Source organism: Vicia villosa, unplaced genomic scaffold (assembly GCF_029867415.1).
Source record: "Vicia villosa cultivar HV-30 ecotype Madison, WI unplaced genomic scaffold, Vvil1.0 ctg.001911F_1_1, whole genome shotgun sequence".
NCBI classification, from domain to species: Eukaryota; Viridiplantae; Streptophyta; class Magnoliopsida; order Fabales; family Fabaceae; genus Vicia; species Vicia villosa.
In genome coordinates this window covers 406549-431519 of record NW_026705773.1, presented here as the reverse complement: position 1 = coordinate 431519, position 24971 = coordinate 406549, and the positions used below count along the sequence as shown (strand labels likewise).

Here is a 24971-nt window from a genome sequence, read left to right as displayed (position 1 = left end):
GTTAATGTACTAATTAAACTTAGCTACCACGTAAATTTCCACCAAATTCCGAACAACTAAATATACAGCTTAATTTGGCTATTTCGGTCAAACGGGACTATTTTTATTTATTATAAGTAGCACTGTTACTAACCAACCAAGTGGTTCCATTTATTCAATTCCTATTTTTCACTTATGTTGCATCAGTATATATATATACACGTTTATTAAGTAACCACCAAGAATGATTTCAAAATGCATATATAGATAACAGAAAGAAAATTAAAAGAAAACAACACTTAGCACCTAGACCACAAAATTGTAGCACGGTGTGTGAAGTGTCGCTCGCCAATGATCTTTCTATCGTCCGTCAAAAGGCATGAATGCCTAGGCATTATTGTCGACCGTCAAACAACATAGCCATTTCATAAATTTACAAACATAAATACAAACAGCAACCTTCAGCAACGACAATAAAAACAGAACTCTAAGCTTCGGTAACAATTAACACAGCTATTGCAATAACATAAATCCCTAATCCCCAACATACAAGATTTCATAAGCCCCATTATAGGAAGAGAATCCCACCCTTACCTTATTCAATATGGAGACTCCAATTGCACTTCCGATTTGGCACCATGGATGGAAATCTCTAAGCTCATTCCTCTTCTCCAAGGCTTGCCTCTTTCTCTTCAAATCTTGTTTTCTCCCAAAAATGACAACTACTCTTTCTCATCTCTAAAACCCTAATTTATCATTCTAATTGGGCTTAGTCTTTCACTTCCTTTTTATTATTCTTCACAAATTAATTAGACCCAATAAGATATATAACTCAAATAATCAATTATATCACCTTTAATAATATTCCATTAATAATATTTCATCAATGTAATAATTCCGACTTATAAATAATATTATTCTTAATATTATTTTCCGACTTCAATTTAATAATTCCAAATATGTCCTTAAATAACACCGACAATCCAAATTCGACTAAATCTAATATTTCCGGTCTAATCTTAATTACTCAGAAAATTCTCAAAACTTCAAATATTATTCCAATAATATTTCTAATACTGAAAATATCAAAATTCTTGATTAAATATCGATCCGCTATCCCAAACTAAATACCGACTAAATCTTCCCAAAATACAAAAACTTCACTAAACACTCCGAACGTCTAGATTAAGCGGATAATCGAATTTTCGGGTGTTACACAAAGCCTTCAACACGGTCACATATCAACATCACACCGTTCAACTTTATGTTATGCTATGCTATGCGGAAACATAAAACGAATACGATTTGACAACGAAACAACGACATAACAACAACACAACAACGGTCACATATCAACATCACACCGTTCCACTTTAGTCAAAGGCTCACAACACAACTTATCAATTCATAGCGTTATATACACAATATCAAAATTTGCTATAATTCACACTATGAGGCTATTCACATAAGAATGCACAAAATAATCATATTGGAAAATCACAATATTAACCGCAACAAAAACATCTAAAGCAAAATCACAATTTTCGGTAAATTCTCAAAATAATCGCAATATGTCAATATACCAATTAAGCCAAACAACTTCCAAATTAACATCTAACCAAATAGATATCGTTAATTATAAAAAAAAACATTATTGACTTAATAATATCTTGTTCTCAACTCAAATATTCAATTACAAACAAATTCTCAAGATAGCGTAATTTATCGGCAAACCGAATAATTGATCTAATTCCAAATTTATTCCAATCAATTAAACTTATTGAAATTAATTCAACTAATTAATCTTACACTATACTAATTCAATTCACTTCAATTTCCATTTCTAATTCTAGCATTTACTACTACAAATGCTTCTTCTACACTTTAGTTTCCTACTGTTTCAATTGTATCCTAATTTCATAAATTAAGATTTATTTCTACCATATAGTACCATTAAATATATACATAGTATAATTAAATATATACATAGTATGGAGATAATAATAAAAAAATAAACAAGGCATGGATGAATAAAGTATCAGCATACCATTTGGAATTACATGAAAACAAGAAAAAGAAAAACAGAATCCACACAACATCCACCACTTCCTTTTGTATCTAGTACGCACAATATTAATTTTAATATTTTCAATTTCAGCAACAGCAATTTCAAACAGAACCGAAACAAATTCATCACAACATAATAACTAATCTATACCCCTAACTCACATACAATCCATCATATTCCCATTTAGGTAGTAAGAACCCCCCCTTACCTTGGATTGAGTGCAGCTCTAAGAAGATTCAATGGAAAATTGGAGAAAAATTGCACTTTAGAGCAACACTTTGGGTCTCTTCTTCAAACCCTAACCCCTCTTTTCTTTCTCTCCCTCGGTTCCCTTTTTATTTTCTTTTACTGAAGATACTACTTCTCTCTTACCTCTATTCTTCACAAAAAGACTATCTTAATTATTAATATACAAATGGGCCTAACAAAACATACCCCTTAATACTTAGAGATGTCATTAATTAAGCCCAATATTATTTCCACACTTAATATAAAAATAATACTTCCACTAAAACTCCATTAAAATAAAATCCGATTATTTTAATAAACCGACTTATTACCCAGTGTCTCATATTTCCGGTCTAAACTTAATTACTCAGAAAATTCCCAAAACGCTAAATATTAACTCATTAATATTTCTAATACTAAAAATATTAAAATTATCGATTAAATGTCGATCCGCTATCCCGAACTAATACCGACTAAATCGCCCCAAAACCCAAAAATTTCAGAAAACATCACAAATGTCTAAATTAAGCAAATAATTATTTTCCGGGCGTTACACAAGGACTACCTACCCTCTTTATGGTATGGATAGTCCTTTCAAACTGAAAAGCTGAAAGAACATAATCTTTAAAACTTAGGGTAGGTGCTCCTGATTGCTTACTCTTTTCAAATTCAAAATCAAAAAATTTTCCCACTCCTTTTCAAAAATCAAATTCAAAAAGACTGCGCTTATTTACAAGCTAAAGTTCTTCTTCAAAATATTTTCTTATTCACACACTTCAAACATTTTGAAAACAAAGTGAGCTAAGCAATTAAGAGCCCATGGATAAACATGGATACAAAGGGTGCTTACACCTTCCCTTTGTATAACCTACCCCCCGAACTCAAATTCTTTTTAAAAGGTCTTTTCCTGTTCTTTTAACCTTTCCAAATTGGATAAAATAAAAGTCGGTGGCGACTCTTGCTATCCGCGACATTTCAAAAAGTCAGTTCTCCTACCGTATTACAGAATGTAAAACACAAAAATATATTCAACAAATATGAATAACTACATATTTTATGCAAAAACTATAACTTAATAAACAATTTTGAAATAAAATAAAATAAATATTTGTTCATTATAAAATTAAACAAAAAATATATGTATACTATAAAATGCATTATTTTTTAAAAATAATTTATTCAATCAAAATCACCATTAAAAATTATCTTTACAATATACAAATTAAAAAAATAAATATCTAACATACAGAAAAAAAAATTCATTTTATATTTGAACAATTTGTTTTATTTATATTTTTATAAAACACATTAATAACGATAACACAAATTAATAACAAATTGATAACCTTTAATTATCAAATAAGTACTTATCAATTTTAATAAAATAGTCACAAAACTATAACAGTATATATAAAATAAATATTAAATTAATCACATTAATTTTATCAATCAATAATTTATAAAAAAAATTAATAACATTTAGTTATAAAATCTATTTTTTAAATATTTATAAATTTACAATCATGAATATATATATTTTTAAATAGTTATTCATAATTTCAATCAAAAATCTTTTATTAATAAAAACAATAACATTTTCAATCCTTCTGAATAACATTATTAATATAATTCTTCTATAATTATTTAACATGATTGATGCAATTCTTCTAGAATCTATAAAAATTGTTCACTTTTGATCAATGTATTATGCATAAAATAAATTATTCTTTTTGAACAATTTTCTAGGATCTTTTATAATATATATATATATATATATATATATATATATATATATATATATATATATATATATATATATATATATATATATATATATATATATATATTATTTTGCTATCCTTCATGATGTTTGATAAATTTTTCCAAAACTTTATGAATAATTATCATTCTGCTTTCTTTGGAAGATGTTTGATAAGTTCTTCCATAACTATACAATAAACTCAATATTAACTTTCAGATATATTTTATAAGTTCTTCAAAAATTATATAATAAATTTATTATTATCCTTTGGAAATATTTGTTAAGTTTTTCAGCAACTATATATCAAACTCATTGTTTTGTAATCCTACCAGAATTATTTGATAATTTTGTAATCCTTCAAGAATTATTTGATAATTTAATACATATAATATTAAAATTCAACACGGATAATGAAAAAGAATAAAATGATATTACTTCTGATACTTATGACTTCAATTTTTTCCCGAGAAATAGAAGAATAGAGTTTATTATATTATTTATATTCTAAGAGTGAGAGATTATGATACAACATGAGTTCTATTTATAGAATATATGTAATAAAGAAAAATCAATGTGAAATCTCCTAATTGATGGACAATGTGAAATCAATGTGAAATCTCCTAATTGATGCATATATATTAGCTACTTTCCCAACATAAATATCATGTCAAATATTTTTATCAACTTAATCTAATAGTAAATTTTATTTGAGTTATTTAACTTAACATTTTTCACTTAATATTTTTATTAAATAATTAACCATTAAATATTTTTATATTAATTTAGTTATAATTATAATTTCTTTATTTTACGTATTTTGCAAAATTAATTTACTTATTTTAAATTCAAACTATTTTAATATATTCACTTTTAAATGACACTAGTGAAACTTGATAAATAATTTACATAATTCTTTTATAAAATTTTTAAACTAGAAAATAAAAACTAAAAAATAACACCGCATCAATTTTAGTAAAAAAGAAATAAGAGGGAAGTAATACTGTTTTAGTTTCATGAATCAGATCAAATAAGATATCAAATCGCAATTAAGTTTATATTATTTTATGATCATATATACAAAAATTAGAAATTTTTTAAAAAATAGATGTATAACTTTTTTTTTTTTTTTAATAAGATGTATAACTTAAAATATATGATAAGTTGAATTAAAAGTGTTTACATTTAAAAATATAGAGATTAGTTTCGTAAGTCAGATCAAATATGAAATCAAATTGCAATTAAATCTTTATGATTTTATGATCATATATACAAAATTTAGGATTTTTTTTCCTACAAGATAAATATGAGTGGCTATAAAATTTTATTGTTTATATTTTTATTATATTTTCAAATATATATGGTACATTGAATTATTATTTTTGGATAAAATATCAAACTAATTTCAATATTATATAAAAAATCATAGATTTGTTTATATATATAACTTTAAATAATTTTAAAATTCACTATAATCTATTATAGTCATTTATATTCTTATATATTTTAAATAATTTTTTGTATTTTGAAACAAAATAAAGTGATAAAATATTAACTTATTTTAAATGTTATAAATTACATTTTTTTAATAATATTTTTCAATTAAAAAGTAAAATCAATTTAAGACATTCTTTAAAAAATTATGAAAAAAAGAAAGTAAGAAAAGTTTTACACCTCAGATCTTGTCTATATATATATATATATATATATATATATATATATATATATATATATATATATATATATATATATATATATATATATATATATATATATATATATATATATATATATATATATATATATATATATATATATATATATAATCAATAGCCCTTAAAGTAACATATTAAAATATTAAAATTTATAAGTGATTGAATTTTTATAACATATTTAAATATTTTAAAAAATAATTAAAATTCTAATTATATTTATAACGTATTATAAAATAAAATGTATGACCTGTAATTAACTTTAGAGTTACTATTATGCAGTAAATGATGACCAAAACAAAGAAAATTGTATAAATAAAAGAGTATATATTATTGTATTTATCACTATTATGAATATAAAGTGAAAATATTATTTTTGAAGTGATTTAAATAATTTGGTGTTTGAACAGTAAAGATATTTTATATAAGCTTTTAATTTAAAGAATTTAATCAAAGACTAAATTTAAAAAATTAATTAATTAATATTAAAAATAAAAGGTTGATTTATTTTTATACAATTTTTAAATAATTAATTATAAAATTACAGTCAAGCCGTTCCAACACCATTTTTATTTATAAAATTTATTAATTAAATATTATTATTATTATTGAAAAATTCTTGCTTTTTTTCGTGTAGGAAAAATTCTTGCTCAAGTTAAAAAGTGTTTAATTATATTTAGAAAGAAAAATGTTTATTAGTAAGAAAATGGAAAATGCTTATGGTTAAGAAAATATGAAAACAAGAAAAGCAATAATAATCTCAACCATTCATCATCACCACTAGAGCTGTCAAAATGGGCTAGCCCATATGGGCCGGCCCGCCAGGCCCGAAAAAACATAGGGCTTGGGCCTTAAAATTAGAGCCCATATTTTTCAGGACCTTTTTAGCCCAGCCCTTAGGGATGACAATGGGCAGGGTTTGGGCAGGGTACTATAGTACCCGTCCCCATACCCGCAGTTTAAAAAAATCCCCGTACCCGAGCCCAAACCCGCGTGGGTATCAATATTCATGCCCGTACCCGTACCCTGTGGGTACCTCAATGTCCATACCCGTATTCGCTTACCCGCATTTATAGTAAAATTAAATCGTTTAATTACAAAATATCATATAATTTAAGTCTTTTTAACCATATTAAAAAAATTATGTATGTTATTGTTGAGTTAAGAAATAAATAAACACTTTTATTAAAATGTGTAATGATTTAATAGCGATATATTTTAAAAAAAAAATTAGAATCATGCATTTTTATATAATAATATAAATGACATTATAGAAATATGTAGTGTGGGTATGGGGCGGGTTGGGTAGTAAGGTACCCGTGCCCGCACCCATACCCGCATATTTTAATGGGTAATTACCCGTGCCCATGCTCATTTTTATGGGTATTTACCCTATCAAATATGGGGTTTTTTGTGGGTACCCACTGGGGATGCGCCAAATTGCCATCGCTACCAGCCCTGAAAAGCCCGCTACCCATTAGGGCTAGCCCATATGGACCGTGGGTAGCCCATCAGGCCTGCATGATTATAAATTTAAAAAAAAATATATTAATATTTATATTATCTTACTCCAAAATAGCATATTGATTTTTCTCACTTAACTAAATTTTATCTCTATTTTATTATATTAGTTTTCTCTTAAAATAAATATTCAAGTATTATTTTATACAATTTAAACAAATATTGTATTATATTAGTTTTCTCTTATATTCAACATTTTTTTCATTGTATTATATTAGTTTTCCTCTTATAATAAATATTCAAGTATTATTTTATACAATTTAGACATATATTGTATTTAGAAACACATTATAGTAATTATAAGAAATAATATAGTACTTAAAAATGTATTATGTTTAAAATAACATAATTTTTAAATTTATTTATAATAAATATTATGGAGTTTTTTATTTTAATTTTTTTATATAAAATAGCCAATTTAGGGCCGGATAGCCCGAAGCCCATCTAGGGCCGGGCTCGGGTAGTAAATCCCGAGCCCATATTACAAAGGGTCTTTTTGGCCCAGCCCTAAAAAGCCCAGGACCCGTTAGGGCCGGCCGGTTTAGGGCCGAGTAGTCCATATTGACAGCTCTAATCACCACTACCCCAATCCCAATTAAATAAAAAATTAAATTAAAAATTTTATTCTAAAATAATGACACATGTACATTTTTGCATTTCTTCTTCAATTTTTTTCGTACTGAATAGCATACTCTTAAAAAATATTTTTTTAAAATACAACTCAAATACTTTTAAAATATAATAACTAAAAACTTAAATACAGTCAAACACTTTGAATATTTAGATTTTAAATAAATAATATTTTAAGACTATTTTGTTAAATTTTCATTTAATTACTATTAATTATATTAAAAAATATTATTTTACAAATAGAAGTTAAATAATTTTAAAATAAGTAACTAAATACATAAATATAACAGTGAAATACTTTGAATAGTTATCTATTTTGATTTTAAATAAATAATATTTCAAGACTATTTTGTTAAATTTCCATTTAATTATTACCAATCAATTAATTAAAAAAAAAAAAAAAGGAAAAATCATGAAAGGGCGGTTGTGAAACATTTAGAAAGAGAAAAAGAACCGGCACGAAGAAGTAAGAAAGGGTTTGTAAGAAATTACAAAAAAACCGGATATATACAAAACAAAAACACTCAAACCCTAGTCACTACCCTCGTTCTTACTCTCCACCCACCGCCGCCACTACATCAACCGTTACTTCTTCAACTCCCTTTATACACTCACTCACACACCTATCAGATCTCTCATTCTTTTCTTTCTCCAAACCTATCTATTCTATTTTATTCAGCGTCGTCGTTTTATCCCCTTAACTTATCATCCCTACCATGGTATTCAACGAGAGGCCAACCAAGAGGATGAAAAGAAGGGTCACCGCTGATCTTTACGATTTTCTCACTTTCCCTTCCGCCGGCGACTTCTCCGACGCAGTACCTTTTCGTAACCGTGTTCATCGTTTTCTATCTGATCACGCTCGTGTCGCTTTTCCTCCCTCTCTTTTTCCCTCTCTGATGACGTGGCAGATCTTGTTTCGTGTTGGGGATGATGTTGATGGCTCTGATCTTTCGTCTGCTTTGGTTACTCTTGACATTGTTGAAGAGGATGTTACTTGTTCTCGTAGTACGGTTTATTGTGACCAGTGCCGAGTTGTTGGTGAGTCGAATAGTCGAGTCCGAATCTAGATTCTACAATGTTTCCCATTTACTTAATTATTTATTTTTTAAATATTATATTAGTCTATCCACTGGGCTCCACCGGATATATGTTTTTTCTCGGCTTTTATTTTGTAGTCTTTTATTATTATTATTATTACAAAAAGTTAAAGATAATAGTAAAGTATTATTATTACACAAAAGCTAATCATAATATAATAGAGAGTAGAAATATTTTATTTTTTTTACGAACTTTATTATTAATATTATTATTATTAGTATGTTGGTGTGGTATCATGTGATGTGGTTGGTGGATGTGGAATTAGAGATAAAGTTGAACTCTGATACTTATGAATTTTTTTGTTGGATAAAAACAAAGGATGGAGTGATCATCCTGTATGTCAAAAGCGATTTCATTTCATAATAAGGTCGGGTAGTGATGCCGTCGAAGCATACCAAAGACCTTGCTCGAAATGTGGAGATCTTGTCCAATTATCTGAAGCAAGGTAACAATTTCAGTTTTTTTGTTCTACTCTTCACTATGCTTGATTTGGATGATACCTGAAGAATTGAAACAGTAATTTGACATCTTTGCAGTTGCAAGTCATGTAATCTTGACATCTCTGTTGATGATCTGGAGGATTGGGTGTATCTTCAAATTGAAGATAACACGCATCTTCTGCATGGAGTTGTGCATTCCAATGGTTATGGCCACTTGCTTACTCTCAACGGAAGAGAAGGTGGCTCGATGCTTCTCTCGGGTTCTGATTTATTAGGTTTCTGGGATAGGCTCTGTGCTGCCATTGCTGTTAGGTTTGAAATTTGAATCCTTCAATTTTCTTTTAGTTTGCTCTATGTTTGTTTGTTTTCCTTTGTAATGAATTGTGCTGGATAATTTTTTAGGAAGGTTAGTGTGATGGACTTGTCTAAGAAGTTTGGTCTGGATTATCGTTTGCTTCATGCAATCACCAAAGGGCATTCATGGTATGGCAATTGGGGTTATGAATTTGGAACTGGCTGCTATGGTCTTACCAAAGAAGCATACAATAAGGCCGTTGATACCTTGTCCAAGATGCCCTTGCCCGTATTTTCATTCCATGGTCGAGGAGCCCGAAACCGTGTGCAGACTGTTATTTCACTTTACCAGTCTTTTGCAGCAACCGAACTTCTAACAATTAAAGATCTCTTGTCCTTTATGTTGAAATTGGTTCATAAATTTCGTAATCCAAGAAGTGCAAAGTCTCCACAACATGAAATCACCTGTCCATATAATATACTATGTGCATGGACAAGAAATGAGGTCGAAGACGTTCAGCAAGCTTTGATAAAGGTACTGCTTGCATCTAGTGCATGTAAGGAGGCCAAATGGGTTACAAGGCGAACTCTCAAGGGGTCCATATGTATGCGAGTTAGATCCCCAGAGCTGGTAGACTATAGTCTTAAGCACTTGCCAGGGAAATTAGCTGCAAATGGAATGGTTGTTTGTTCGCGATGCAATCCGAAATCTTGTGCTGTGGAATTCAGGTAATTGTTATGATGCTTCTTTTTTCTGTCAAATGTTTCTTCCAAAAGCCCAACTAATATTTGTTTTAACCTTGACAGGTTGGGACCTTTTACTAATGTATTTACCTCAAATTCAAGCTATCCTTCAGAAGAGCAAGTGATATCTGATTTGACATTTTTATTTAATACAATTATTCGCCCTGAAAAAAAATTCAGCTACAGACCAAAGAGTATGAGGAAAACGATTGCTGATTCAGCTAGAACTGTTCTTGACTGTAAGCAGTTTATGAAGAATTATGAATCTGATCATGTGACCACAGAATCGCCTTCAGATATGAGGCTCTGGTGTCATGTGGAGCTTTCCGACCAGCCTAAAGAGGACCATCCAACACCACCCCCCGAACTAATTGTTTTGCCTATAGATGCTACTGTTGATGACCTGATGAAAGAAGTCACTAGTGCTTTTCAAGAGGTATATGCAATGTACAAGAGGTTTCAAGCTGAGGAACTTCTAGGATATGGTAAAATCAACAATTTATATACCTTGAAATTCCTTTTTGGATCAAATTCAAGTGTTAGAATCCTAGGAAAATGTCCTACCAAACATGGCCTAAGCCGATTCCGGAAGGAGCGAGGAACAGAAGAGTGGAAAGTTGATTGCACTTGTGGTGCTAAGGATGATGATGGAGAAAAAATGTTGGCATGTGATACTTGTGGTGTCTGGCAGCATACAAGATGTGCGGGAATTGGTGGTTCCGCACCTTCCAAATTTGTATGTAGGGGATGTGTAAACTCCTATCGTGTGAAAATCCAAAGTTACTCATCTTCTAGCGAGGCTTGTAAATTGAAAACATCTTGCAGAGATGAAGCTGCTGCATCGGTTACTTGTAATATAAATGTAAATTTTGGTGTACGTTAGTCTGTATGTAATTGTTGTATATTTTGGCTAGGTTTTATGTAATGCCAAATAAGTGTAGTCCTGGTTGACATTTGTTTGAGAGCTTTTTACTCTCAAGAGAAATGGGTTAAGCTTGTTTTATCGAGCACAATGAAAAACAAAGTTGTTTCTTTTCAAAATTTTGGCTGTATGATGAATATGTATTACTAATTCAGTGCAAGTAAGATGAAAATTAAATTGAAGTTTAAAACTAGCACGTCACTTAAAATATGATCGATTTGGCTTTCAGTTCATCTGAGCAAGCAAAAAACAATAATGCTTCAAGTTTCATCTTAAAGTTTCTGGCACAATTCACCATAAAAAAAATCAAACTGAATTTTTTCTTTGTAATAATTTTATTTTATGAAAAGATTGCATAACTTTCTAAACTAACCACAAATCATTTTTGGAAGTCAACAAAGTAAGCATCTTGTCAAAAAACATCACAAACCCTGTAAAATATATCTTAAAACAATTGAAAGCAGGCATGATTTCCAAAAGAAAGGCTAGGGGCTGCTGCACAAAATCTAAACTATTGGCAAATAGAAGGCATATCAGAAACCATTGAACAGAACCAGAAAGTGTAAAATAAACAGAAACGAGCAGCGAAAATATGAAACTGTAGGAAGAGAGGACCTGATGTAAAAAATGCAAAAACAGAAACCAGTAGCAGAATTGAAGCTTTAAAAAATGGATAATCTCATGCTAGGCCAAGAGGGTCTGATAAAAAATAGAAATGGATAGTCTCATGCTAGGCCAAGGTGTATGAGACCCACGTTGAAGCTTCGTATGAATCGCATCACGAAAAAGCTTGAAGCGAATAAAAAAAGACAGCAACCGCAACCGTATTGGCAGATTCATACGGATCAAAACCTCTATTGATATATGATAACCTTTGAAAAGAGGGACAATGCTCATGTAGCAAAGAATCTTTTATTTCTTTTTAAATATGAATATTAACCTACTTGTATTGACACCAAATCAAAGACTGAACATGGTGATCAAGAAGATGGTTTTGAAGATATTGGGGGTAAAGGAGGACCCTTTTGGACTTTGACTACGTGCTTCACTACTTCCAAAGTGAGCCGCAAAAAAAGAGAGCAAATCCAGCTCTTGCAGCAGGAGTCTAATTGTTGGAACAAGACACAGGAAACTGCTGGTGGGAAGGAATGAAGTGGTCATGCCAAAACCCAAAGAGAAAGACTACAAGCCCTATACATGTAAAGACAGAACCCTTTTTAAATAAGAAAGGTTTGTTGATATGCTCATCCCTGAGGAACATCTAGAAGACAAAAGGGGGTGGTTGGAAATAAGATGAACCAAAGTCTACAGCCCAAAACAATGAAAACCATTAGTTGGGATTGCAGAGTTTTGACAGATCAATTCAGGTTTGTTTTTGGGCTGCACTGGCAGTGGAAAAGAGCATCCCAGAGTGTTTGGCTCTTTGTCGATAGAGATCTTGAATGTACCCATGATTTCCTTTTCTTTGAACCATGTATCTAGTTCATGTCAAAAAAAAAAGTGAGTGGATCCAACTAGTTTTTCTTTGGAGCTTATGGACATCCAAAAAAGGTAAAATAGAGAAGGGAGACTTGTAACCACATAAACAAGATTTCCCTCAGCTTAGGCAATAGTTGGGTTTGTTTTGGAGAATGACATGTTATCAAGTTCGAACAAAAAGGGGAGACCCTCTAGTCCTGCTCAATTGCTCCAAGGTGCCAAACAGTGGATGAGCTTAGGAGGTCCTCATGTAATTGTATACCCTACTGTAACTGCTGTACACTAACTGCACAGTGGATTCCTCTATCCTTACTAACTTCAACTGTCCCTAGAATCAAGGAACTAATCCCTAAATTCTAGGAACTGCCTAACAAAATTAGTTAGCCTTGTGAGTCTATAAATAGTCTCACTCATTGCACTAAACACAAAATATAAGAAATACAAATTATAAGAAATCAGAGTTGAGATTTCTCTGCTCAAATTAATGGAGAATTAATTTTCTAACATGGCATCTGTAGAAACACCCCAAGGTTCTAAGGCCTAAGGCCCTTCATCTCCTCTTCAGCGCATATACTCATCTTCTACAAAGCAGAATTATGCCTTTTCTGCAATTTCTGAGAAACTTATTCAGAAAACTACCTGTTATGGTGTCAATAGCTGGAATCTGTGATCAAAGCTCACAAACTTCATCATTTTTTTCTAAATCCTCACATTCAAGTGAAATTGACTTCAATTGAAAATATGAACAACAATCACATCTCACCTGAATTTGAAGCTTGGGAACAACAAGGTCCGCTTCTATTTGCGTGGTTGCAATCCCCCATTTCTCGCGACATGATTCGCCGTGTCATTGGCTGCAAAAATTCATGGACGCTGTGGGATAAAATCCATGCCTACTTTCAGCAGCACACTCCTACACTCAAACAAAGAAAGGTGGGGGGACCCTCAAGTCCGACTCAATTGCTCCTAGGGGCCAAACAGCACTTCAAATATCACTCTTCAGTTTGTAGTCGAGACTCTCTGTAGCTGTGCTGCCACTGAACCCATGCAAGCAGGTTCTAAAACATGGGTGTGAAAATTCCCACATCAGATTTATTCTATCGTTTATAATGAATTTGTTTTCTATCTAATGGTAGAGATGCTATATGGTTAAAAAAATGTAGAAAGAAAGCATCTGATACGGGACTAATTTGATGTATTTTTGAAGTTTGGGGACTAGATAACAGACATGTAGGAAGAGAGGGTCTGTCTTGATTTCACATAGGAGAGAGGGATATCCAACATAGCACTTAAAAGCTGTAACACAAATCACACTAGTAGAGGGATTAACGTGATTGCTTGGGGAGAACAATATGGACTATTTAATACTTCAAGAATTAAATTGGCAGTTTACTCTAATAATATATGGTTCAGGTGGCATAACTAGAAGAAAAAGCAATACTATTTAGACATAGGTCAAACTAACCTTCTATCTCAGCAAGTTTGTCATTAATGTGCTTTGATGGAGTGCATTCAGTCTCATATTATCAATTCATTTGGGACGAGGATGATTCACTCTTTGAAGGATACTCCTGAAAATGAATTTATCCATGGAAAAGGATGTAGCATTTTAATCAACTATAATTGCCATTACCAAAAACAAATGTGAAATACATATGACCCTTTGTGATGAGTTTTTCTAGCCACTGGTACAACTCCATGAGATTGTGGAAGACTGGCCAGAAATAAACAGACCAAAAGGCTTTCTCAAAAGTGTTATCTTCCAACATCGCATATTTTAGAGGGAAAATAAACTATAAGCTGTAAAACAAAAAGTAAAGAGCATAAGACCATGCCTTTGTTTGGGATTTAGGAAGGAAAGAGGGGAAGGATTATGGGATGAAATGGAGGAAGAAAGGAGGATCACTCCCTACCTTTTATGAGTCAGTATTCCTTAAAATCCACCAATTTGGAGGAACTGAAAAGCTCATTTGGGAGAGTAATTTAGAGGGTTTCAAAAAAATCTCTAAATCCTTTCCCTCTGTGTCTCGGTTTAATATACTCATCATGACACACACAGTACTCATAACCTTTCTCTTCCCCTCTCCTCCAAAAGAACTCCCCCAAATCAGGAAGGCTTCACTCCATTTTCCTCCCTCCTTCCATTCTAACTCTAATACAAAGCTCAAGAGAATGTCAGGTTTTTTCCCACATAAAACAGGGCATTCATGATCAATACGCATAGGCAGCATTAGTGTATATATATCCAACAGTACAAGGAACAGAGTCATGGACCTTAATAGACTAATGATTTTAGGGAGAATAACTTTGAAAAAATGAATTCTTTAACAAACTCATGACTTTCAGCCTTTTGAGACAATGACAAGAGTGTTGCAGCAAGAAATAGTGTAGTTAAAAGTAGTAACATAAATTGCAGATAATGAAAATATGTTTCTATCAAACATGTATTCTCGGTAGAAAGGAAAGATATGCCATCAACAAATTGACCGAGAATGAAATGCACATACACACCCTAGATTCATAATATGCAATGTTAGCCATGGATATTCATTACAAAGAAATTATAGCATATGGAAATGTTCAGGCAGGAGTATTTTCTGAGATTTCAAATCAATCTCTGTAACCTCAGGGGAAGCAACAAATATCTCAGAACAATTGAGTTATTATACAATTCTCTGAATTTCCAGATATAAAACATAAGGAGGACAAATATTTTTTATTGAAAAAGGGACATAAGAAAACCACCTATATGAAAAGTAGACAGTTAAGCATATCACCCCAGCCAAAAACAGAAAAAATCCCAGGCTCAAAATAGAAATCCAATATCAATTTAGACAATATTACCACAACAACTTCGAACAGCTATATAAACTATTAAAAATTTAATCATGTTTTACAGTAGTTGTACAAAAAAGCCAGCATCAATATTTTAATATTTCACAAGTCCATGATGGATGGGTGGAGAAGAAAACCACCAATATGAAAAGGAGACAGCTAATTGTAACACCCCCAGCCCAAAACATAAAAAATCCCAGGTTCAAAATAGAAATCCAATATCAATTTAGACAGTATTACCACAACAACTTCGAAAGCTATTTTAACATATTAAAAATGTAATCATGTTTTACAGTAGTTGTATAAAAAAGCCAGCATCAATATTTCATAAGTCCATGATGGATGGGGGGAGAAGAAAACGTATATGAAAAGGAGACAGCTAATTGTAACACCCCCAGCCAAAAACTTAAAAATCCCAGGTTCAAAATAGAAATCCAATATCAGTTTAGACAGTATTACCACAACAACTTCGAACAGCTATATAAACTACTAAAAATTTAATCAGGTTCTACAATAGTTGTACTGAAAAGCCAGCATCAATATTTTATATTTTGTAAGTTCCATGATGGATGGGTGGAGAAGTGTTAAATGAGAGAAGACAAGCTATACATATGGTGAAAACTGTGTTTCAACTACACAGGATTTTTAGACTTGGCAGTCAAAATTTAACGTATTGATGCATTCAGTACATTTGTGGCCGTTGGATTGAGATCTTAGTGTTGTTAAAAAGGTGTGATATTGAATTTTTAGATAGATTGGTTGGACGTATGTCTTACCTAGAGATCTCATATCCTATTTATCTCATATCCTATTTTCAGATGATTACTTCGTTAGGGGATCGGGATAGGACTAGAGGTGGCCTTACTATAATTCGCCATTTTGTGGTGTGGTCAATTTGAAAATCTCGGAACAATTCTGTTTTTCAGGTACACTTATAAGAGAAGAGGATTTGGAAGACACGAGCATTTTCTTATTCTGGAAATGATATCTTGGTAGATCTTCATACTTTCTCCAACCGACTTTAGAACCCTATTCTCTGCTTAAATCAATAGCGGCCTGAGTATCTTCATCCTTGCTATTGGGTGTGTGTTCTCCATGTGTTGCTCCTGGTGGTTGTTGGTTTGTATATGGTGGTTCTTGATAGTGAAATCTAGCCTGTTTGGTGTTCTTTTTGTTTTCAGGGGAGTTTTGTTCCTTCTTGTACCAGCCCTTGGTTCTATCTTGTATTTTGTGGTGACTCATTTTCTCTTATATATTTATATATATTTATTTGCCCTTAAAAAAAAGACGGTCTAAATTTCAATATAGTTGATGTTACCGGATCGAATCCTCTTCCTTACAAATTGACCATCTATTTCAATATACTTAATCCTCTCTAAAAAAATCGAGTTAGAGGCAATATCCAATTCTGCTTTATTATTGCATGTTAATGCCATTTGTGTGGCAACCTCTTCAAACTAAAGTTCTTTAGAGTAACTATTTCAACAACATAAACTCACAAACCACTTATGTCATATGACCTTGTATTCAACATTTCCAGAATATTAAATTTTCTGCAACAAGTACATAATACCCTGAATTAGATCACCTATCAATTAGTGAGCCTAGTCAATTGACATCTAAGTAACCGACTATCTGAATATGTCATTTGTTATCATAAATTAGTCCTTTTCTTAGGTCATCTTTAATGTATTTCAAGATCTCAACATCCAAGTGTTCTTGTATAGGAGAACTTAAGAATTGGCTTATTTTTCTTCTGCCAACAAAAAAAATGTCTAGACCATGGTTTTAAATTGCGGTCCGCAACCGGAATTGCAGCCGCAATATTGCTGATGCGGTAACCCCCGCACCCGCATCGGGCCGCAATTGCGGTGTGATTTGTAATCACGCGTCCAACAACACTAGACTTTGCATCAAACACCTTCACCTATGTTTCTTGACATATTTTCATCATAACTCAACATTTGAGAACCCATAAACACAATTTACATGTGATTTGTAATGTAAAATATTATCATTAAAGTGTTTTTTAATGACGTATTTCAAATATCTTTTAATTTAAATTCACGCCGCAACGGCCGCAATGCGCATCGCAGCAACCGCAATGGCCGCAATCGCAACACCCGCAACCGCATCCGCGACCGCAATTTAAAACCATGGTCTAGACGAGTAACTGTGAGGTAGTTTAATTTGCCAACCAATCTTCTCTATCTCCTCGAGATAGAATTTTGACATTTGGATCCATAGAAGTATCAATCAGCTTGACATTCAATAAATTTGTCTCTTCAAGAATATCCATAGCATATTTCCTTGGTGAAATTTCAAGTCATCTTTGGATTGGGCTACTGAAATACCTAAGAAGTAATGGAGCTTGCTAAAGTTTTTAGTGTTTAAGTGATGGGAGAGGTGTTGTTTCAACTTTCAAGTGGAGTAGGGTATGTTGATCACTACTAATTATGACAATATCATCTATATAAAAACAAGGTAATTGCACCCTTGAACTGAGAGGCGATAAAACACAGAATGAACTGCTTTGCTTCATATCATGCCAAATTGTAGCACTACTGTAATGAATATGTAAAACTGTTTAAGATGATATTAAGATGTGTGAAGTCCATAGACCATGGGATAACACTCCCCGGGAGAAACAAACCCCAGTATTTGCTACATACACATTTCGTCTTCAAGGTCACCATGTAAAAAAATAATAATTTATGTCAAGTTGGTACAAAGGCCAATGTCAGATAGCTGCAATCAAGAGCAAGAGTCTAACAGAGGTCAAAGATCACTTCACTCCTTTGCTAAAGACACTTCACAGGTGAAAAAGTGTCACTTCAATCAAGGCCAAAGATTTGACTATACTCCTTTACCAACAAATGAGTTTTAAAGTGATCAATCTTGCCTTAAGAACCAACCTTCATCGCATAAAGCTAACGACATCCTACTAAAGACTTCTCAAGGGTAGAAGAACCAGTTACCAAATACCACTAATTAGCACACATCTTGCAAAAAAAGCTTCATCAGGAGAATTAGGAATAGAAATAAAAGACAAAAAAGATACACAAGTATAATACAAAGGAGAGACGCGGTGATAACTCAACAATATAATGAGGTGATGCATTGCGAGTAAGACATATACCTTTACGAAAAGCAATAAGGAGATTCAGTGTCAGATCCTTTAAAGGCAAAAGAGAGTCTGAAATGGCATCAGTTTCAGGATCACGTGCAGGAACATCCACAACATGTGGTTGACGACAACATTGTGCATGTAGAGGTTGTGTCGCATAAGGGGCCACAAGAGTAGGATTAGATGGGATAGACGTAAAAGGCTCAAGTGGTACAATAGCAGGTGAAACATATTCTGATGGATCCATATGAATGATTTGCAAACAGAGTCAAGAGGCATCTCATAGTATGGAACAAACTTTGGTGGGTCCTCAAGAATGATAGAGAGAAAGGTGACATCAAAACATTTTGTTGAGGTGTAAGGACACAAGACGTTTGGTGAAGAATGTCATTAGACACCGTAAAATATTGAAATTGATAGGACAAATACCGCCAGGCATCACTAGTGCGTAAAGAGCGAATGAACATTTTAATTTCTTTATAAAATTTCTCAAAAATAGAGAATAGCTCAGACTTATTTTTCATATAACCACTTACAATTGAAGAAATCATCAATGGAAGTAACAAGATGAACCCTAAACAGCAGAGAGAACTGAAACAAAAGGGAACGAAGCATATTCATTCACTAGGTTTGGAAGCTAACTACAAGTGTGTTTCCCTAATTATCCCGACCCACATATAAATTTAAAAGAACAGGCACCAACTTTTGATGATTGAGGCGACCCGATGACCCAATTGACCATGTACAGTAAAAAGAGAATATGTTGTAGAGCATTACGTTGATTTGTCAAAGTGATAATTGAGTTCATTTGACTCACATTTGATGCCAATCATCTATCTTGAAGCTCGATCTAGCAAAGTAACATTGCCATTAGTTTAAGTAACAACACAATCATAAGAACGAGTCAATCGATTGATAAAGATTAAATTAAATGGACATCCAGGTTTATAAAAGACATATGAAACAAACAAGGGAGGATATGGTGTCGATTCCTTGGGGTTTTGTTTCATAACCATTTGTTAAGACTACATATATAACCAGATGAAGCAAAAAAGGAGAGAAGAGCCTTAATAATACCAGTAATGTGGTCAGATGGACCAGAACCAGAACTGAGAATCCATACACAAAGAGAAGGCAACTGACAAAGGAAAGCGAATGAATGACCAGCCAGCGCAACTGAAGCAGTAAAGCCATATTTTTTACGGCTTTGAATCCTCTAGAGAAAATATTCAAAGCAAGTTGGGGAGGCATGAGGAAGAGGTACTTTCTGACGAGTTCAGATGGATCAACCCCCACATTTACAAAACATTGGGGACGACCCAAGACATCTAGGATGGTAGCAAACTCCAAAATGTGAATACGGGTGTTAGAGTCCTCACGAGGCAATTCATAAAAGGAAAGGAGCAGGAAGAAGGTGATGTGTTGCCCAAGTTCCTTTTCCTTTTCAGCTATGAAATTGTGGCAAGAGAGGATGAGATTATTGAAATCATGAAGAACGTCGTGAACTTTACCTAGATAAGCAAAAATATGATCATCTATCTTCTTTAAAGCAATGATATTCATTAAACTGTGACAAACTCCATAGAGAAATTGAATATTTATTATTGTAATGTACCTTCACCTGATTCTAAATTAATTAGCATGTGAGATGAGGATAGAAGACTAGTTTGATGTTAGGATGAAGTGTTGACTTAATGACACTGCACAATTGAGCATCAATCTTCCTCCATTTTGGTCATTCAACCATCAATTCAACCTTTCTAGTGAGATGATCCTTATACCCTTGACCAACCCATAATTGGATGTTAGAAGCCAACAATCATAATTGAAACCATCCAATTTTTTCCTAGAGGGTAAAAGTAATATAGTTTGTAAAAATGGAACCATCACCCTTAGAGGAACCCCTTGAATCACTAAGTTTAGTTCTTATTGGGCTAAGCAACCCTAACTCTCTTGCTTTCTTTGTATCCCTTTAGGCCGCACCACTGTACTTCATTTTCTTCATATTTTTCCTTCCCCCCTCATAGCATGGCAAGATCCTTCTTTCAACCCTCTTCTCTTTTTCTTCCCCCATTTCTCTCTTGTCTCATGCATCGTTCACGGGTTATGGAGAAAATGTGACAGTGATATAGATCTGCAAAGCTGCACCAGTAACAGATTGGGAACCATCCCAGTTTGACTACATCACAGATGGCGATTTGAGGAACAAGAAGTCTGGCCACGTGACAGCAGTGGAACCACAGTGGTCAGACTGCATTAGGGGAGTTTGATTGTGCAAACCCAACCCTAAATGCCATTTTTGGAATCACCTGAGATAGACCTTAATCACAATCTCAAGGGATAACCATCTATCACGTGATACCACCACGATCATCTCAAAAGACGATTTTGCGTGTGATATGACTCACTTAGTATGAGCAAGAATGTTAGATCGTCCAATCTTACTATTTAATTCGCAATCTTAACAATATTAATAAATTGGAAACGTTTGATGTTGATAGAATGAGAATTCAAAAAGTGAACCATTCAATTTTTGTTAAATGGTTCCAAACTTCCAATTTATGGACTGCAATAAACACATAATATTGACTATAGGGCATCTGTAGTCATTTTAAATACTAGCAGTTTCTGTTGTCAAAAAGAATTATTGCATTCTTTTCTCCTTACCTTTTCAGGTTTCAGTGTGTACAGTAAAAAAAATGCATCGAAGCTGAAAAAATAACTTTCATTAAAAGCAACAAGACATCATTCAAGAAAAAGCAATTAGATGTTCCGAAATCATCTACATGAGAAATATGAAATAAATAAAAAAACAAGCATTCTAAAACAAATTATTCAAAAAATGTTTTTCCAAGTAGATTGTCAATGGTTGTTGAAAAAAATAAAAGTGATTAAAGCTGTTTAGTTTCGTGCCAGATTGTGCAATTTACTTGCCATACTAAGAGTGACAAAATCTTTCAAGTAAAAGAAAGTGTGAAAAGGTAACAAATAGAGTATAACCTGAATTGTTACACATTTATTTAAAAGCTTAATATCAAAAACCTTGTTGGCAAACATTAATAGGTTTTTGGACCAAATTCAACATCACAAAATCAGCTTTATGGCATTTAATTAGACCCAAAATCTAATATCAAAGCTTTTGAAATCGGCTTCTATGGTCAACTGCCCAGCTTTTAATACCGAACATAATAGATTTGGCTTCTTAAAGTGGTAATCTTAGTTTATCAAAAGCCAAACAGCTAACCATAGATCACAATTGCAATAACCAACTTTGATATCATGTTAGGTTTTAGGTCTAACTAAATCCCAACGAATTAGGTCAAAAACTTAATAAGATTGCCAGCTTAAACTACATCATATATGTAACACAAATACTAATAAATACATGTGATGGGTTCTCATTAAATAAACAAATGGATAATTAAAAGCATTACCGTATTGGTAAAATTACTCGGTGATTCGTGTTAATTAGTGTTTAAGAATCGGCATCTCTATATGGATTTGACTTCTATGATCAACTGCCCAGCTTTTAATACGGAACATAATTGATCTGGCTTCATAAAGTGGTAATCTTAGTTCATTAAAAGCCAATCTGCTAACCAAAGATCACAATTTCAATAACCACATTCGATATCATGTTAGGTTTTAGGTCTAACTAAATCCCAACGAATTAGGTCAAAAACTTAATAAGATTGCCGGCTTAAACTACATCATATATGTAACAGAAATACCAATAAATACATGCGATGGATTCTCATTAAATAAACAAATGGATAATTAAAAACATTGCCGTATTGGTTAATTACTCGTAGATTCGTGTTTATTAGTGTTTAACAATCGTTAAAGCAGTAATTAAACAAAATTCAGATCTACATTTAAACGAAGCAGATAAACACAATTGAAGATTGATGCAAAACAGATAAAAGCTAGTGAAGATTGATGCGAATTAGATAGATTGATGTGTAATATGATAAACCCTAGATCTGTTAAACCTATCAAAATTCAATTTATAAGAATACGAAATTGATGAAGACGAAGGAAACAAAACAGATTAAACAGAGAGTGAAGAGAAGAATGCTTAGCTTGATGGATTGAAGGCAATTCAGTGAAGCATGCGATCGGAGAAGGTGAATTGGGATGAAAACGGTGATGTTGATTGCTCCGACGAAACTTTGTTTGTTGTTGACGTTGAATCCCCAATCAGGTATTCAGTGGCTACAAGCTGCGCGTAATGAGTTTTGTTGTGTTAAGTTACACTAACTCTTTTTTGAGTTACACAATTCTCTCTCCTATTGTACACTAATTTACAACATTGTTAAAGTCAATATTTACATCTTTAAAAATGTATTTAATATTTGAATTACATTAAACAAACTAGTATTAAATTAGAGAATTTCTTTACCCACCTTCCTACGGGATCACCCCAGCGAAATCTCCCATTTGCCCCTGCTTCGGAGATGCATCACCGAAGTTATTTTTTTTATAGATTTTTTTTGACTTCGGAAATGCATCTCCGAAAACACCACTTTTTTGGTGTTTTCAGAGATGCATTTTCGAATTGCATGAAAATTCAAAACCGGAAATATTTCGGAAGTTCGTTTCCGAAAACATATATGCATATACAATTTTCCCTCCTTCACTATTTCATCATTTTTCTCCAAAACTACTTCAAACCCTCTCCAAAACTCAATCAATCTCCATCCATTTTTCCTCTCAAAATTAAGTTTCAAACCGTTGATCACGTTAAAGGGAGCATTGAAAGCTACAATTTGAGGTAAACATCTCTCTTTTCATCCCCTATTTCACTACATTGATTCAACAATTTTCTGTTGAAACCTGCGATGGTTCGGAAGTTCATTTCCGAAATATGTTACCTAACAAATTTCGGAAATGTACTTCCGAAATAAGCCCTAGAAGTAAAAAAAACAGTTTTGGCCAATTTTGCTAATTTTTGCATATGTTAAGTATGGTGCATCCGGACAACATTGTGCACGACGACGTAGTAGCTAAAGCGGAAGTTGTCAACGTTAGTAGCGATCCGGGTATCGACGTTAAATCGAGGATCGATGCGGTTGATGTTCGGCAACAATTTACAAATGATCGGAGCTTCGCTAGTCGCGAACAATTGATTGATTGGGTTCGTAACGAAGCTAGTAAACTTGGATTTGGAATTGTTATTTTAAGGTCCGACAATGGAAATAATAGGCGGAAAGCTTTCGTTGTTTTGAATTGCGAACGGGGTGGGAGTTATGTACAATCAAATCGAGTGTTAAAACACGAAGACACGGGATCGAGAAAGTGCGGGTGTCCGTTTAAGTTGCGTGCGACTCGGAGGGTTGATGATTTGTGGCGTTTAAGCGTCATTTGTGGAATTCATAATCATGCCTTGGATGCCAAGTTACACGGGCATCCAATGGCGTGTCGTTTGTCCCGCGAAGAGAAGATTGTGATTTCGGATTTATCGAATAGTTAAAGTGGCGCCTCGCAACATACTTGTCGATTTGAAACGGAAAAAACCGGATAACGTTTCAAATATCAAGCAAGTTTACAATGAACGACACAATCTCAAAGTTTTGAAAATGGGCTCTCGGTCGGAAATGCAACAACTTTTGAAACTATTAGGCGATAACCAATATGTGTCAAGCTTCCGAACGTCCGAGGACAAAGTTACGGTGCGTGATATTTTTTGGACTCATCCCGAAAGTATCAAATTGTTCAACACATTTCCAACCGTTCTTGTCATGGATTCGACGTACAAGACAAACAAATATAAGAAGAAAACTTTACATGGGCATTAGGAATATGCAAGTCTTTGTTAGTTGATCAAAAGGTTATGCCAAACGTCATTGTTACCGACCGGGACAATGCTTTGATGAATGCGGTCGATACCGTCTTCCCGACATTGACCGCGTTACTTTGCCGGTATCACATAACTTGCAACGTGAGAAGTAAGTTGAAACCCGCGGTTGGGACAAAAGATAGGTCGGATGAAAACGGTAAAGTTATCAAAGTCGATGTTGTTGTGGAGAGGATAATGGCGGCATGGAGGGAGATTTTAGATGCACACTCCGAAGAGGTGTATACCGAGAAATTGGTACACTTTAGGTCTTTGTGCGGTTCCATTAAGACTTT

General features: G+C 32.9%; 1 protein-coding gene and 1 long non-coding RNA gene across 3 annotated transcripts; one reads left to right on the top strand and one right to left on the bottom strand.

Moving 5' to 3' along the window:
* Window positions 1-8613: 8613 nt before the first annotated feature.
* Window positions 8614-11517, top strand: LOC131637088 (PHD finger protein At1g33420-like). The gene is made up of 5 exons (XM_058907650.1): window positions 8614-8938; window positions 9317-9443; window positions 9535-9750; window positions 9841-10461; window positions 10540-11517. Exons 1-5 carry the CDS (start codon window positions 8614-8616, stop codon window positions 11357-11359), a joined length of 2109 nt encoding a protein of 702 aa, XP_058763633.1. The 3' UTR covers window positions 11360-11517.
* Window positions 11518-11574: 57 nt separating this feature from the next.
* LOC131637089 (uncharacterized) lies at window positions 11575-23138 on the bottom strand. 2 transcript variants are annotated; one of them, XR_009294273.1, is made up of 3 exons: window positions 14343-23138; window positions 13641-13935; window positions 11575-13541 (listed from the first exon to the last, which is right to left on the bottom strand). It is a non-coding gene; the product is annotated as an uncharacterized LOC131637089 (long non-coding RNA). The 2 variants fall into 2 exon arrangements; XR_009294274.1 differs by having other exon boundaries at window positions 11575-13935; window positions 14343-14448; window positions 22274-23138.
* Window positions 23139-24971: the final 1833 nt, after the last annotated feature.